Here is an 18,204-nt window from a genome sequence, read left to right on the forward strand (position 1 = left end):
GACACTTAAGCAAAGCCAAGGCGAATGGAAAAGCTGACTGACCAGTGTAGAAACATAGCCAATGAGCCAATTCCTTGTCCTTGAAAACTAATTCAGCGCCAAACTAAAACACCTCCTTCTTCTTTGTACATTCGCTTTACTGAGAAGGTATTTATAAGTTAAATACATTTAAACATGAAAAACTTCTAATGAATGTTTCAAGATATACTTTTCTTACTATGCAACATTTATTTATATTTGTACGCGCATTTAAACTGCAATTAATTCCAAAATAGCGAAGAACTACTTTTCAAAGGCGGAATATTACATTTCCTACCTTTCTCTCCAGTGCCAACTTAAGGTGGAATGGACTATATTACTTATTTAAATTCTGCGTTATAAATACAAAAAAAAAATTCTTTCCTATTTTTCTCAACTTTAAAGTATGATTCAATTTAATGTGAAAGAAATGTTGAATCAATTTTTTTATATAGAATGGTTTTAGATTTTTAAATGTAGGAAAGCTTACGTTATTTATATTTTTTTTATTAATTTCTCTAGCGTGAGTTCCATAATTGAATTCCATTTTTATCATTCCATAATTGAATGCCACTATTATTATTATGCATTGCATTCCTATTTCCATAAAAATTCTCATAAATATATTCATGGCTTTAATTTTTATTAAAATACAAAATTATTCTAAATAAATACTTAACGCATAACTAACTGTTCAACACTATTTAAATTATTAAAGACAACTTACTTAAATTATTACTAAGGGTGAATTGAGAAAATCAATGTAAGCAACAAAAAATCCATAATTGATACTTTTAAATACTTGGCATTTCTGTATAAGCTATTTTTTGAAAAATAATTTTTTCAAAATTAATTTTTGTTTAATCAGTTATTTAAAGTTCTATTTTAGCAGTAGTAGTATTATCAACAGAAAGAAAATAAGTGCAAAGCTACTTTTCTCAAAATCAACTGTGAAGCACTGACATAGTTTAAAATCTACAGTGAAATACCGTGCAGCAGTATAGAGTCAATAGATAGAGAAATACAGTAGTTTATAGTGCAAAATAAGAGAAATATATATAAATAGATAACTTGTAAATCTATTAAATGAAATTAACAAAGATGTTGCATAAGTGAAAAAGCTGTTTTTTTTTTTTCGTGATTAGCTTGATGGCAAATAAACTCAAGACGCATAAATGTTCACCAGTACATATACTTTAAATGAGTTTGCGTTAAAAAGAGGCAAAGACATTATTATAGATTTGTTTTGTTATAAATGAGAGCTTTAGTATCCCATCAAAACTATACAATCAGTAAAAAACGTTTTAAAGCAGCAATAACATTTTAATGTAAAGTACAAACAAAAAAACTCGTTGTAAAGGTGAACTAATCAAAAAGTTTATAAAATTTTTATTTAATTACATGCAAGAATAAGTCTTAAATGAGAAATTCACCAATAATGAAATCTGCAGACATTGTTGCTATAATAAATTTTCTATGCTGGTCAGAAATATTTTAATTAAAATTTGTCTCAATATAACAACACATAGTGACTGAAACATTTGCCATCACAGGTTTAAATTTAAAATCTTTTCAGATAAACTTAACTACCATTTGTACTTAATGTAAAATAATGGTGTGTGCTCATATTAAGTTAAATCTCTCTGTCATAACTACTGAGTTGTAGTTGTCAGAAATGCTTAAATTCAAACTTTTAAATTAAATTTAAACATTAAGCTGAAAGTTTAAGATGACACATGTTAGTCAATAGTCTAATGTCTTTTTTTTAATATCTCTTTACCGAAAGTTAGATTTAGTAGTATAACAAAAAAAATGGTATGTAAAACAACAGTCTTTAATAAGTGTTTCAAAAATTCTCAAGTTAGTGTTATAAAAAATAAATGTTTTATTACATATAGATGTTAGGAATACGTTGAATTAAAAAATAATTATCATTAAGAAAAAGAAACTCTGGAACAAAAAAGTTATGAAATAATAAGAAATGTAAATAAAAGATGCCTTGCCAAAGGCATCTTTTATTTACATTTACATTCTTTTATTTTATTTTTTTGGCAAGGCCAACTGGAGCTAGAAAGAGAGGCAGACCCCGACTGAGATGGGCGGATTGCCTCCAAAGGGACTNAAATAGATGTTTGCATTTTTTGATCAGGAATTACCCCAGGTCACCCTAAATTTAAACATTAAGCTGAAAGTTTAACATGACACATGTTAGTCAATAGTCTAATGTCTTTTTTTAAAAATCTCTTTACCGAAAGTTAGATTTAGTAGTATAACAAAAAAAATGGTATGTAAAACAACAGTCTTTAATAAGTGTTTCAAAAATTCTCAAGTTAGTGTCATAAAAAATAAATATTTTATTACATATAGATGTTAGGAATACTTTGAATTAAAAAATAATTATCATTAAGAAAAAGAAACCTTGGAACAAAAAAGTTATGAAATAATAAGAAATGTAAATAAAAGATGCTTCTTTTTTTTTTTAACAGAACTATAACTTAAATTAAAAGTTTACCAATAGAAAATAAAATCTTCATATATATAAGTCACAATTTAATACTAGAATGTTCATTATATTGTGAAGTCAAGAATTTATTTTTGTTAAAACTTATGAAAGGAATTAAAATATTAACCTAAAAGCTCAAGACATTGAAAGTCTTGTTGTAATAACACAGATCAATCAACGGCCTTTGCCATTGAGTTTTATTTAAAATCCTCTCACACAAACTAAACTTCTATATAGAATCATCTGTTATTAATCAAAGAAATTGATTTGCATGTGTGCTGAAAGGGCCGCAGATCCAGACAGATCTCCATATACCACTACTATGTTGTGGTTGCCAAATGATTTAATATAAAAAAAGAAATGCAAATTTCAACCTAAGTTCAAGACAATGAAAGCCTAGTTTTAACAACACAGGTCAGTCAACGGCTAGATCTGTAGGCTTAATATTTGAAATCCCTTTAATCAAACTTATATTAAATATAACATAGTAAAAACTAAATGTATGATTAGTTACTAAGCTAGGACTATATTCATTGTTTAAATTCTGTTATGAAATATAAAAAGGATCTAGGGAACAAATTTAAAACACAAAAGAAATGTATTTAATAATCAAATATTGATTGGATTTGTTGAAAATAATATACAGTGGACGAAAATGTTTACGTGAAAATTCTACGAAAACAATAACACATAAACATGAGCTTTTCCATAAGAAGCTAAAATTCTATTACTAATGCTAAAATTCTAAATACAGAAAATTCCATTACAAATTTAACAATAATGCTTTGGATATAAAAAGAAATATGACTTATACGTTTCTATGTCTGACTTCCAACACCTGTGAGTTTGATTTATCAAAATTTTATCTTAACAAAATAATTTGTTTATCAACGAAACACAGACATGCCTACATTCTTTCGATGTGAATCAATCAAGTAAAACTATTACCACAGGAACCAAAATTTGGATGAAACCTTAATCTTAAAAACAAACACAACTTAAACTAATATCAGAAATAAAACATTAATGCTTATAAATGATATCCATTGCAATAAATAGCATCAACATGAAAGCACATTCATCAACACAATACATTTCCAATACTATTTATTATATTCAAATTTAATGCAAGAAAACTTATTTTCAAAGCTAAAAAAAGTTTTCATTACAAATTTAAAATGCACCTATGCATTTATGCCTAGATTCATTCGTTACAAATAGGCGTCGTTTCGTAAATAACTCACTAGTAAACTTTATAATATGAGTTGCGAAGCTCATGATTCAACCTTATTCCTAGTTGAAATTTCTTTTTCATGAATAAAACAAGAAAAGGAAATATTGTATCCATTAATAGCATTGTGGTAGATTGACAGAAAATTTTATTTCCTATTTTTATTTTACTTACACACAAAACAATTCAAATCTACACGACTATTTTGCGTGTTACATAATCGATGGAAAATAAATTTTACATCGTCTCAGCAGCTTCTGGCTGCCTATTTCTATATGTGTCGAAGGCTAAAAGTTTGCTTAGAATAAGTGCGAAAAGTGTATTTCCGGAAATCAAAAGATTTATTGTTGCTAACTTGCTTGGCAACAACTTAATAAGAAAGTTGAAGTTAAAAGTTACACATATTTTTTGTTGTCCTTTCCGATTTGCCGTATCCCGTTCTAAAAAACGACAATTAAACATGGAGGAGGTAAGATTTTAATTTCAATCTTAATTAATCTTCATTTTTGCATTGTATATCGTACTAAATTAATGTAAATTATGTTCCAAATAGCGAAAGAAAAGTGAACTATAATTTTTTTTTTCGCCATCATAACTATTGTTTTAAAATTCAGTCTTAAGAAAAAATCAGTAAACTAACATTCTTCAATTGATATCTTTTTTCCACTTGTTTTTTAAGTTAATATGTCTTATTATCCATAATAAGTTTGCAAATATTTTCTGTTGAAAACAAAAATAATACATTTTAATGATAACATAGTTACTTTTTATTAATAATGCAAAATGATCAAATAATGATGTCACCGAAATGGGATTAATGCTTCTATTAATCAAGTTTTCAAAAATCGACAGTTATGCACAAAATGAGGGTCTATAAACAATGTTTCAACACCTGCTCTATTACACAAATATTTGACTATTGTGGTGTCTAAATTTGCTACAATTTTCAATTTACTCGAATTTTTTGAAATAATTATAGAGTTTTTGAAATATTTATTGCAAACATTTGTATAATTGCACAATGAATTAGTAGTTACTAGGATTACATTATTCAGTAATAAAAGAATTAACGGGATTTCTAGATTAGAGGAGATTAGAGGGTCATTTTAGAAGTGAGGCGCTCGACTCTTGTAAGAAANCATTGTATATCGTACTAAATTAATGTAAATTATGTTCCAAATAGCGAAAGAAAAGTGAACTATAATTTTTTTTTTCGCCATCATAACTATTGTTTTAAAATTCAGTCTTAAGAAAAAATCAGTTAACCAACATACTTCAATTGATATCTCTTTTCCACTTGTTTTTTAAGTTAATTTGTCTTATTATCCATAATAAGTTTGCAAATATTTTCTGTTGAAAACAAAAATACATTTTAATGATAACATAGTTATTTTTTATTAATAATGCAAAATGATCAAATAATGATGTCACCGAAATGGGATTTATGCTTCTATTAATCAAGTTTTCAAAAAACAACAGTTATGCACAAAATGAGGGTCTATAAACAATGTTTCAACACTTCTCTATTACACAAATATTTTGCTATTGTGGTGTCTAAATTTGCTACAGTTTTCAATTAACTCCAATTTTTTGAAATAATTATAGAGTTAAGTTATTTTTTTTTTTTTTTCAATAAGGTAGTTTTAGAGATATGAATAGCTTCATTCAAAAGTTTTGGTTTATTTTTCAATATGTTTATATAGCATTCAAAACATTTTAAATAGCATCATTCAAAAAAATTTATAGTTAGCTGTAATTTGATTGTTGTGAAATGAATTAAATTTTAATAGAATAATCAAATCTTATATGTACCCATTATCATGGAAAGGTGCATTTTAAAGTCAGTGAGCTATACAATTCTAGTAAACAACGTTAGATCGTGTTAATTAGTTAAACACTAAGTTCAGTCTTGAAATTTTTTTGGAGTAATAGAATTCAGATTAATAATAAATCACTATATCACAGTTCTCTTCACAATTCTTAAAAGCATCCAAGTCTGCTGCATATGATAACAAAATAACACTAATTGTTTTTAATTCAATTGAACTCTGATTTAATAGTGTTCCTTTTTTTCATTGATGTAGAATATAAATTGTGTTTTGAAGTCTATATCTACTTTTTCATCAGCTATTATGTTTATTTGGCTGAAAAATATCCTTATTTGTTTCTTTTTTACCGGTTCTACGGACATTTGCTTAATTTTCATTTGTCTGTTGAAGATGTCGCCTTTACAAGGTATTTGTCCATCTTACATTCATGCACAAAAAATGTGAATGTCTTACATGAAGAAACCTTACCTACAGTGAACACAAGGTTGCAGAGAAAGGGGTTCGGGGGATGTTCTGCTTTTCGCACCGGTTCTGAACAATACTGGTGAATAGGGAAGCTAGATAACAAGGACCGATGTTCAAAATAATGAAAGATCAAGGAAGAAAAGTGAAACAGATTTTATTCAAAATGGCAAGAGACGAAATTTTTTCCAAAATTCACGCATTTTGGAATTGATAGAGTGCGAACTTGTCGCGTTGATAATTTTTCATTGAGAGAAAAAAAAAAATATGCGATATTCGCGGTGTGGTGAAAACACTGGTATTTGTGTTGAAGCAATTACATAATGAGATAGTTAATCAAGATTTAAAAGATATTTTTTAAATTTATCTACAAAATTGACTAGTGTGTTTTTAAATGCTATATAAACTTAGCAACTGATAATTCTTCATTTTGTGTAAAAATGTCCTTTAATAATATTAATTATGAAATCAAATATCTCAGATTTGTAAGGTCATGCAGATTGCAATGTTGGCAGGTAAACAGGAGTCTGTCATCATTCCACGGCTCTGTCACTAACACATAATAAAGCGAGCCTCAGTTACAAAATATAATATTACTCAGGGGTCTGTCCAGGCCGAATTTACTACCGTTTAGCGGTACCTTCACAAATTCAATTTTAGGTAAAGCGGTAGTTTCACATATTCAACTTTAGGAAAACTGGTAGTTTCACAAAATACTTTTTCTTAAAATTTTATTTTTGTATCCCTTAAGAAACGATAAATCTATATTTTTACAATGTTTTTGTATTGATTTTTTAATTTAATTTTTAATTTTTCACAAATTATGCCTACATTTTCACAAAATAGGTACCTTTCAGAAAATCCTAGACAGACCCCTGTTACTATATCCTATTTACTATTCAAAATTTTAATAAGCATAATGCCTAACATTTCAAGATCATTTAATGTGAAATTATAACTGGGAAATATTGCAGTTTTTCTATTTTGGTGGCTATAAAATTCCCTGGGTGTAAAATATTTAATTTGCAACAATAATCATGAAGTTTATATTTCATAAAATCTACTGGATTTCTTTCTGTGCTGGAAGCTGTGATAATGTTAATTTATGATTTTATTTGTAATTTTGTAGGAACAGCAGCAAACTCAAGAGGCTTTGAAGAAGAAAAGAACTTTCCGAAAATACACATACAGGGGTGTTGATTTAGATCAGCTCCTTGATATGTCCAAGTAAGTTTAAATTCTGAAGTTATATAACTCAATGCTCACTTTTTTATGTAATTAATTATCTTTGTTATATTTGTTCGTATAATAAGTTAGCCATTTATATATCTATATAATAAGATATATTTTTAAGACTAAGATTTCTGGAAGCACTTTTTAAAATGTCTAATAAAGTGCGTATTAGTACAAACTCATTAAGTTACGCTTAATATTGATTGTAACTTATAGTTATGATTACTATTCAGCGTAATGTAGACTGTCTTAAACATTTATGTTGAAGAATTATTTTAACTTTTTATAAAAAAAGAATAGTGTTATAATCAAGGTTGGCAAGTTTCTGCTGCGGTGGTTAAAACCAGTGGTAGAAACCCTTTTCTGCCACATTTGTGGCAGAAATTCAGAAAATGACCTAAAAGTAAGTACTGAAATTGACAAACAATGGATAATTCATATTAAAAGCAATTAAATGTTAAGCAAAGTGCAATTTTTTTGCAAAATTACCACTATTCAAAATCAAATATAATATATCATTGTTTGCACTCTGCAGTAATCTATAACGAAAGACATGTTTTGATGTAGTTTCTAAACCTAACCAATTTCTCAAGTCCAGCAGAACTAGCAGGCACTGTCATCAAGGAGCACCCAAGATTTGTGAAACTTATTATATTTTTTAAAACTGGATCACCTTGTAGCAGCTGGGGTAGTTGTTAAAACTTGACTGGAAAAATAAGTTTCAGGAAATGAGGCTGATTTGTTTTGCAAAGCTATGATATAAGGTACAAAATCTGGATTGATATTGGCGAGTAAAATTCTGGCACTTTCTTCTTGAGCACATGATAGTTTCAATCCCAAATACTTTGGATGCAGCATATAAGATAGCAATCGATAATCAGTAATTGCCTGTTTAAATCTGTATGTCACTTCTTTTTCATAAACAGCCATAAGATTCTCTTTACTTAATTCATTTTTCAGTTCACTTAAACAAAATGTCATTAAGCAATTACTAGAACTAATAGAGAAGTTTTTTTAGTTTCTGCCAGTTTTTACCAATTATAACCAGTTTCTGCCACTGGCATGGCAAAACCAGTTTCTGTTGGCAAAAAGCCAACCCTGGTTATAATGATTGCTATAGTTGACCAAATGGCCAGCAAAGACTTTTTAGGAAAATAATTTTTTGAATTAAAATAGATTTAAAGCAGTTTATAACTGATCAAAATTGTGACATAAATTTTCACTTAACAATAACTTTCAATTTTGTAAATGTTGTTTGACCATCAAGTATTTGATATCCGGCCAAGTCACTGACATCTCTATTCATTTCAGCAATGCCTTGATGGAACTTCTGCATTGCCGAGCCAGAAGGAGATTTTCTAGAGGTTTGAAACGTAAACCCATGGCTTTAATTAAGAAATTGCGAAAGGCAAAGAAAGAAGCTGGTCCTTTAGAAAAACCAGAAGTTGTAAAAACACATTTGCGTGACATGATTGTAGTTCCAGAAATGGTTGGTTCAATTGTTGGAGTTTACAATGGTAAAACATTCAATCAAGTTGAAATAAAGGTAAATATGTTATTTTATTTATTTTAAATTTCTTTTTGTTCTAGAATTTGCAGAAGACTTGTAAATAACTAATTTTGCTGATTACATGGTTGGTTAATTATTTGAGTCGTTACATTGAGTCCTCCCTTCTTGTTTGAGAGGTCGTATTAGACAGCAATATCAAATAATAATGTTGACAGTATTGTGGTATTTTGATTTTTAAAAAATTGTAATGTGTTTACTTATCTTTTTTAATGCTTATTTATATATTTTTTTCCTGTAAATAGTAATTTTAATGGAAAATTTTAGTTTAGAATGATGTCAAAACTTTTGCAATCCTTATTAGTCTTGTTTTAAATTAATATTATTCAATTATCTATATTTTTTACATGTTAGAACTTAAAAAGTATTAAATATATAATTTTCTGCTTATAAATTTTAATTGATACCTTTACTTCTATAGTTTTATGTAGTGGTGTAGAATGTTTTATTCTTGCTAATAAATACGCTTTTGACCTATCCCTTTTATTTTTAAAAAAAATTTACTAATTTTTAATTAGGATTTAAAACTTGTTTTGGCAAATACAGAATATTTTGTGCGTGTCTATTTGCACGTTGGTTGCCATGTAAAGTTAAGCTTTTGAATATTTATTCGGCTTCAATACTTCTGATTTCTGTTGAATGGTGGCATTTTCTTTATTCATGTGTTTGTTAATCTTTATTTCATTATTTCATTTGGAAATGCTTATAAGACATTGAATTGACAGTTGTATTATCTTTTTATTTATGAAGTGTTAAAAGTTGGTCTAATAAAATTCTGTTACAAAAAAACATCGCTGCAAATTGACTCAGTGCAAATGATTATTAGTTTCAATTTCGAAAAATAGTTTTGACTTTACGGACTTGCGATTTCTTTATAAATTATTTGATTCAATAATGTTTAATTAAAATTATTGGATACATTTTTTTAGCATTTTAACGATTATCCATATTTTTTTGCACCTATTTGTATCTATCTAATAGGATTAATACATTTATTATATAAAATTTTTGCATCATGAAACTTATTGTGGGATACTATGATTAGTTTTTGAGTTTTGAAACAATATATGATTATGTTATATGCTATGAAACTAAGTAATTTACAAAATGAGAGACTAAGTATGATATTAGTCTACTTCTGGTGTTCAAGGCAATTACCCTTTATTTGATGGCATAAAAGCATTTTATGTGGGAGAAATATGTGGAAAGCTCTTACTTTATCATTTTCTACTCTTTTTCGCAAGAGAATTGTCGTTTTTGCTGCTACTTAATGATTCTTCATATTTGGGCTATTTTCTCCCTTTTTTGAGTAAAAAAAACCAAAGGAAAGGGAAAAAAATTGGAGGTTTTTTTTTTCACTTAGGTGCAGGAACTGCTAAAACTATTACCAATTGTGTATCTGCAAATCCAAGTTGCTATCATACAGATTGCTTCCATTAGAGAATCAGTATACTTGAATTGTCCTAAGTTTGGAGGCAATTTTGTCCTTAATTTTTATATTGGACTTCCAGTTCTGCATATTCAAACAAATATGTATTGTAGATCTACTTTGTTTTGCAATTTTATGTCTGTATGTTAGTCTCACTGTTTAAGTGTTTTGTCCCACTTTATTTCATTGATTGATTTTAACTCGGACGTTTCTGCCTGGCTTTACAAAATTTAATTGGCACTCTGTTATGTCACAAATTTCAGGTGTCATATGTGACCATTTTAAAACGTTTTATTCAAACATCCCGTCAGATTCCACAGCGTCATCATGCTCCCGTAACTTTTTTTCTTCAGCTATTTCATTTTTAATAGTTTGCCTGGGAGGTTTCCGATCAATGGTAGCTATTTTTGCATGCGTGCGATCTATCATGTTATTGTGACATGTGAATTTCTGGTAGTTTAATGGGAAGTCTAAGTTTGATTTATTATTACGTCACGCGTATTGCAGTAATGCAAAATACTAGAAATGCCAATTATTTTCAAGTGTCACTTTTGGCACTATCAACTCTATCGCTATTTTCCTGTGATTATTTGTCATTTTTTACCCCTTCAAATTCTGATGTTATAGTAATGTTTGTGCAATAAATGAATTTAAGTTATCACTCTGGTGCAACGTTTTCGTAGTGCGTCATTTTCCAATTATTTTTCTCTTGTTATTTATCCTTTTCAGCCATTTCTGTATAGTTTTTCAAATTTGCTTGCTTCGAATGCTATGTTATAGCATTTAATTGATTATTTTTTAGCAGTCATTTGAACTTTTCAGACAAGAGGGGGGGAATTGTGTTGGTTTATAAGTTATGCAAATTAATTTATAGAAGTTATTTTTTTGAAATTGCTATCTTTACTAATTATACTTTAATAATAAAGATGAGAACTTAGGACATTATGGATTTAATATGCACTGTTTTTCATTAAATACAATAGTCTTGTGTAGGTAGGATGCTTAAAAGTGTGAGGTTCATTTTTTATTCCTGCTACTTTTTATTATGAAAATGAAAATATCTTTAACAAGAACTGTTTTCATGTCTGGCTTATTTGTTGACATGATAGATTCTGAATTAAGTAGAGGGTATTATTGTCAGGGTGCATAGCGTTTGTAAAAAGTACTTAAAGGTGCTTTTTGGTGGATTTCATTTTTAAAAGCTTTTAAATGTGCTTTTTTCAGCTAACGTTTTTAGAAAGTGCTTTTTTTTTCGAATAATTTTTCTTTTCCCTTCAGTGATATCTGGTCGATCCCATGCATTTCACGAAAAATGGGGAGTTTGCTACGTAATCATTCACGCGGACTTCATGTCCTACCCGCTTTATGACTTGCGCATGCACGCGCACTTGGAACAGAAACCCGGGTGCTCCAATTCGGATAGAGAATATCAGATCCTTATGAAATGCTTTTCTTTTTAATTTTGTTCTTTTTATTTTACTTCTAACACTATTTTTGACGTAGGGGGTAAGGGTACTTTTGTTCTGAGTTCAGGGTCAAGTTGAATTCACTCGGTGATGTGGGACAGTACTGATTGTTCCGATTTACGTCCGTTTCTTTTTGGTTTTTTTTTTTTAACGCTAAAACTGTTTATAAAAAGTTCAATAACATCATTGATTGAATATGAATTTTTTGAGTGCTTGAAAATCTTTGTAAAGTGCTTGAAAAGTTTTTAAAAAGTGCTTATTTTTCATTCAAAGATTTGGCTATGCACCCTGATTGTTATAACTGACAAAGCAAGTTTCATTAATGTTTTAAACATATCTGCTCTATTACTCATAGCTTATCATTCTTAGTATCCCTCACAGTTTTACAGCTATGCCTGATAGTGACAAACAAAAAATCTGCTTTATTTAAATTTTTTTTAGATCAAGGTCAAATTAATTTATCAAGCTTATCTTGTAATTATTAAACATCGATGTGTTCTTATATTTAAGATGACTTCTGTGTGTGTGTGTATATATATTGTAACTTCTAGCTTGTTTGTTTCATCTCTTTCAGCCTGAAATGATTGGACATTACTTGGGTGAATTTAGTATCACATATAAGCCTGTTAAGCACGGTAGACCTGGTATTGGTGCTACACATTCTTCAAGATTTATTCCACTAAAATAACTTGTGATGTTATAAAATAAATATCTAAAAAAATTCTGTTGTCTGTGTATCAGTTTAAGTATTTTTTACCAGTGCAAGAATTATGAATCATAATAGAATGGACCAAAAGCATATTTCATTTATAACTTGTTTTTGAAAATAATGAGATGCTTATAATAAATAAGAATTGTTCGGTGTTAACATTTATGTAAGGCTATCTTGTCCGAGAGAGAGTAAATCAGTTATCTGTGAATTAGATTAGTAAGATCTTTAAAATTTTGCTTTTAATGAAGGTCATGACTGATCATGTGTAAATGTTATAACTGGTTGTGAGACTAGTCCTAGGTATTTTACTTTTTTTTTTTTTTATTNTTTTTTTTTTTTTTTTTTTTTTTTCTTCTTCAAAAAAAGTGCTTTAGTGCTTAAATTACCTTTGCAAAGGCCTAATGAGTTAGTGTTTGAATCGAATTTTGTTATGTTGGAAATTAGTTGTTAAAAATTTTTAATCTTTCTCTTTGTACAGCATAAAGTAATATTTATTTAATAGCTGAAATGCTTTTCGGCAGAACAGCGACATTTATTTAACATATACAGTCAAACCCCGCTATAGTGAACGAAATGTTCGGTCCCGTACCTTGCTATATACGTATAATGTTATTTTTAGTGGGTATAGTGAACCAAAAAAGTGAGGAAGTTGGATATAATGAACTTTGTTCTGTCTTCGACTGATTTTTTCCCCATTTTTTTTTGTAATAATTTTGAAATTTCTACTTCAAAATAAATACATATACCGAGTTTTAAAACCATCTATAGAGACTAATTTTATGTGCTCGAATGGCAGGTTAGACAGGTTTAAAAAGCGGAATAACACAAATTCAGGAAAAAATATCTGAGAGTCGGGAAGTGTTTCCATATCTGATGTTGAGGATTGCTCATCAGCTAAAGNAAAAAAACATTTATTTAAGGATTCTAAAATGAAAAGATGTCCAAAACTTTCAATGTGTCATTTATTGCCTTTATATTAATTATTAATATGTTAAAAATAATTTTTTCATGTAATGTATCAAAATTATTCTTTATGATTGATTTAAATTTGTTTCAAGTATTTTGTAATAATATTTGATCAGCTATTTAGATAATTTGGTTTTTGCCGGTTTTTACCAGGCTTTTGCCACTGTCCTGGCAAAAACCCCTTTTTGCCGGCAAAAACTCCAACCCTGTTCGGTGTTAACATTTATGTAAGGCTATCTTGTCCGAGAGAGAGTATATCAGTTATCTGAGAATTAGGTTAGTAAGATCTTTAAAATTTTGCTTTCAATGAAGGTCATGACTGATCATGTGTAAATGTTATAACTGGTTGTGAGACTAGCCATAGGTATTTTACTTTTTTTTTTTTTTAAATGAAGTGCTTTATTATCTCAAGTGCTTAAATCACCTTTGCAAAGGCCTAATGAGTTAGTGTTTGAATCGAATTTTGTTATGTCGGAAATTAGTTGTTAAAAATTTTTAATCTTTCTCTTTGTACAGCATAAAGTAATATTTATTTAATCGCTGAAATGCTTTTCGGCAGAACAGCGACATTTATTTAACATATATATATATCCATAATTAGCTAGGGAGTCGTTTGTAAGAACAATTTTTGGTATTTGTCCATTTTGCCGATGCAAAAGGAGAAAACTACATGGTGGGTACCCTGGAATTATCAGGAAAATTTAGATATTAAAAAATCAGATTTTTTTTAATTTTACTAGTATAAATTATTCACTAATTTTTTAATTTAAGTTATTTTGTCCTCCATTATACCCTTTTTTATGAAAATTTATCTCCAAACAGTGAAATGTCATAAGTTTTATTGAAAATTCAACGGTTATGTTTTTCTTCATATAAAGCTATAAATGTTTTAGACAATTAGATTTTGCCTACGTTGTGCATTTCATCGTTTTGTATGAAGAAATATTTTATTCAATTCAACATTTAAATCTTTATTTTTAATTTCCTTTATGTAAATAAAACTGGGTTATATGCATTTTATATAGAATTGACAGCAGTGAATAAAACTTTCTTTAGTTTAAATGTCTGAATTGTATTAAGGTGAAGCAGTGTTTAGCTTAACTAAAATGAAATTTCTCAAATAGGACTGATTTTAAAAGTAAAATTTTTTTTATTGTTATTTATAGAATAGAATCGTAACAGGGAAAAAACTTAACAGTACACTCTCGATATCTCAAAAGTTAGTAGTCGTGAAATAAGAAAAACTATTAAATTTGCATGTAAGAGTTGATTTTGAGATTGAATACAACAATGATTATTTTTGTACGAAAGATAATTATATGCATTCAATAGGAAAGAATAGGTGTGCCATAAACTTAGTAAATCAACAGAGCTTTATTTCGATAAAAGTTATAAGTATAAGAACATTTTTGGTAGCCGCTGTAAATATAAAAAATTATTGATATATAGTCGTCTAGAATTGTTTTCTTTTGCTTAATAAAAAATATAATAATACTTATCCAAGGTTAAAAAAAAAAAAAGGAAGCTTTTAATTTTTAAACATTTCTGTGTATTCAAAAAAAAATAGCGCATTTTTATTAAGAATTTTTTTACAAAGCGACTTGTGTTTCCGAGAATTAAAAAACGATTTTATTTTAAATAATGCTCTCAAATTTATTTTGAAACATTTTTTTACATTGTTTAAAAAGAGAAGATTCATTATTTAAAATTTCATTACTTGGAAACTAAGGCTAATTTTAATTAAAAATTACATTTAGTTTAAAATAAGATAAAAGTTTTTATACTTAAGATTTCAAAATTGTTATTAAATTGAAAAATAATGATCTCAAAAATTATATTTCAAAGTAAATTATCTTTAGATAAACAAGTTTTACAATTACATACTAAGATTTTTATAATGTATTAGTAGTTCTCTTGGCCCAACTATGTGATCATATTTCACCATTTGTGGCGTTTCCAAAATTCAGATCTGCCTTAAAAAGGCATGTATATACAGAAAGAAACTAGTTTTAGCGTCTGATTAAAATTTATATAATTAATCATTTTGTAATGTATTTCCTTTTGGTTTACAACTACTGACTGGGAGTCGTGGAAAGCTCTGTGCTTATACCTCCTGATTTCTAAACCAGGCTCTGATCTTTAAATTGAAACGTACCCTTTTTATTTTGCCCATAGTATCGATATTTTAAAATATTTGTAGAAGTAAAAAAAATTTTAGGTATCGCAAATTAAATAAAAAAGGAAAGACGAGTACTTTATCATAATCGTAGTCGATCATAGTAAATGTGGAATTAAACTAATCAAAATCAGTTTATTTATTTAAAAAAAAAACTAAATTGGAACGAAGGCAATCGTACGGTTTATTTTCGAATTTAAGCAGACAAATAAGCTGGGTTATTTTATTTTAATTCCACTTAAACTTGATTGTCCTCGTTACTGACTCGTCTAATTCTGATAAATTCTAACGTTTACTTCTTGAGAGAGAATGGATCTTAGCAAAAGTTATTCAGTGGAATCCGCTCCTTTTTTTTTTGCTCACTGTACATCAATCTTAAAATTTTTTTTTCTGAAAGTGATGAGAAATTTTGCTGTGGCATTTTTTTCCCCTTACTCTTAAGAAAATAAGGCATGGCTAACGAAAATTTTTGATATTGGGTTAACGAAGTTTCTGAAGCGTAATTAACAGACGGGAAACCAAGATGTTGTTGCAGTTAATTTACGTCGCACTAGAGCTGCACAATGGACTATTGGCGACGGTCTGGGAAACATCCCTGAGGATGATCCGAAGATAAACCATCACAATTTTGATCCTCTGCAGAGGGGATGGCACTCCCGCTTCGGTAGCCCAACGACCTGCACGCGAAGTCGAGCATTTTACGGTAGAACAGTTTAATATGGAATAATATCGCACACCCTCGGTCCCTACACAGACTGATCCAAGTGGTCACCCACCCGCACACTGACCGCATCCAGTGATGGTTGACTTCGGTGATCTGCAGGGAAACCAAGAACAGGTTGGTTTTATTTCTCGGTAACTTCATCCGTGTAATGATTACGTGTGTTTAATTACGTCATGTAAACGGGAATCTTTTTTCTAAATGGACTATCATTAACGCCCAGAAATAAGCAGCTAAAAGTGGTTTAGCTAAATGTGAGAAAATGATAACGAGCGATTAAACCTCAAATGCGTCAGATCACGCTATTGGTCGAAAATGACATCACTGTTTGTGGGAAGGGAGACGGTTGCTATTGGCTGCCGTTTGTATGATTTTGGCGACAAATTTCGTATTCATACGTGTTCGCCCGGGATATCTTTTTTTTCTTCTTGTAAATGTTTACGTAATATTATGTCCGTTAGGGTGGGGGAAATAGGAAAATGTACTCTTCAGTATTTAAGACAATACTTATGTTTTTATTGATTTAAATTCATGAAAGTTAAAAACGAGAAAAATAAAAATAATTAATATTTTTCTAAATATAAGATGGTATAGTAACATTACAAACACGTTTTTTTTGTTGTTTTTCCTAAAGAATTATCCTTTACAGTTATAAAATAACAAAAATTGAATTAAATATAAGCTCAAATTTACTAATACATCGTAATTTAGTTGTGTTATGAATAATTTAAAAAAATTCACAATCAAACATGCATTGTTGTTTGCTGTTAATTTACGTCGCACTAGAGCTGCACAATGGGCTATTGGCGACGGTCTGGGAAACATCCCGGAGGACAATCAAACATGCAAATTTGGTTCACGGAAATGATTATGAAGCTTACGAAAATTCCGTGCTTAGTCCCCCCCCCCCGCATTTCTAGATCAGCCCCAGTTGCCCATGACGTAATAGCAGTATAGTTTATTGTCAATTACTTAGATTCTAATGAGTTGTTGTTGTAGTTAATTTACGTCGCACTAGAGCTGCACAGTGGGCTATTGGCGACGGTCTGGGAGGAACCTGAGGATGATCCGAAGATATGTCATCACAATTTTGATTCTCTGCATAGGGGATAGCATTCCCGCTTCAGTAGCCCGACGACCTGCCCGCGAAGTCGAACACTTTACGGTAGAACAGTTTAACGAGGACCAACACCGCACACCCTCGGTCCCTAAGCAGACTAATCCAAGTGGTCACCCACCCGCACACTGACCGCAGCCAGTGATGCTTGACTTTGGTGATCTGCTGGGAACCACTGCGAGACAAATTATAATGAGAATTACCACAAAACTGCGCAAAATGTGAATACTGTCTTTATTATTTTTCACAATTTTAATTATTCAAAGAAATATTTCTTTAATTGCTTGCATTTAATTGCATTGTGAACATTTGCAACATAAACAAAAAATACTGTCTACAGTGATAGTATTTGTATAAATTACTTTATTTGTATTAATTACGTCGCTTATAAAAACTTAACCTCTCTATAACTTGTTCTATTTATCTGCATCACTGCTTTTCTTTAAAATTCAGTTAACTGCTTTATTGTTTCTATTGAACAGTCATTTTCTTAGGTTTTTAAAATATTAAACTAATAAACACAGTTGAAAACTTATGTAGTTATGTATCTTGAGACTAATAAAATTAATAGTAAATTTATCAAATAGTTATAAAAAGAAAATTATAATCTTACTTGTTAAATGGCAAAATTTTAGCCTAATTCACAATTTGTGTTATAATTTGCAGTATTTTTAAATTGCATAAGTACTCTATAAATTACTTACTATCCGTAATCTGAATATTTTTTAAGCGTAACTACGATTCTGATTTTAGGCGTAACGTGAGAGGGACTTA

The 18,204-nt window shown here is 29.1% G+C and overlaps 1 protein-coding gene across 1 annotated transcript; it reads left to right on the forward strand.

The window, feature by feature from the left end:
* Nucleotides 1-4,072: 4,072 nt before the first annotated feature.
* On the forward strand, nt 4,073-12,606 carry LOC107450742 (ribosomal protein S15). The gene is made up of 4 exons (XM_043048645.2): nt 4,073-4,221; nt 7,173-7,270; nt 8,588-8,822; nt 12,313-12,606. The coding sequence occupies exons 1-4, from the start codon at nt 4,213-4,215 to the stop codon at nt 12,424-12,426; spliced, it is 456 nt and encodes a 151-aa protein (XP_042904579.1). The 5' UTR covers nt 4,073-4,212; the 3' UTR covers nt 12,427-12,606.
* Nucleotides 12,607-18,204: the final 5,598 nt, after the last annotated feature.

The sequence above is a fragment of the Parasteatoda tepidariorum genome, chromosome 3 (assembly GCF_043381705.1).
Source record: "Parasteatoda tepidariorum isolate YZ-2023 chromosome 3, CAS_Ptep_4.0, whole genome shotgun sequence".
NCBI lineage: Eukaryota > Metazoa > Arthropoda > Arachnida > Araneae > Theridiidae > Parasteatoda > Parasteatoda tepidariorum.

Coding starts and splice junctions, on each gene's coding strand:
- LOC107450742 (XM_043048645.2), top strand. Junction 7,271..8,587: donor CAGCTCCTTGATATGTCCAA/GTAAGTTTAAAT, acceptor TATTCATTTCAG/CAATGCCTTGATGGAACTTC. Junction 8,823..12,312: donor TCAATCAAGTTGAAATAAAG/GTAAATATGTTA, acceptor CATCTCTTTCAG/CCTGAAATGATTGGACATTA.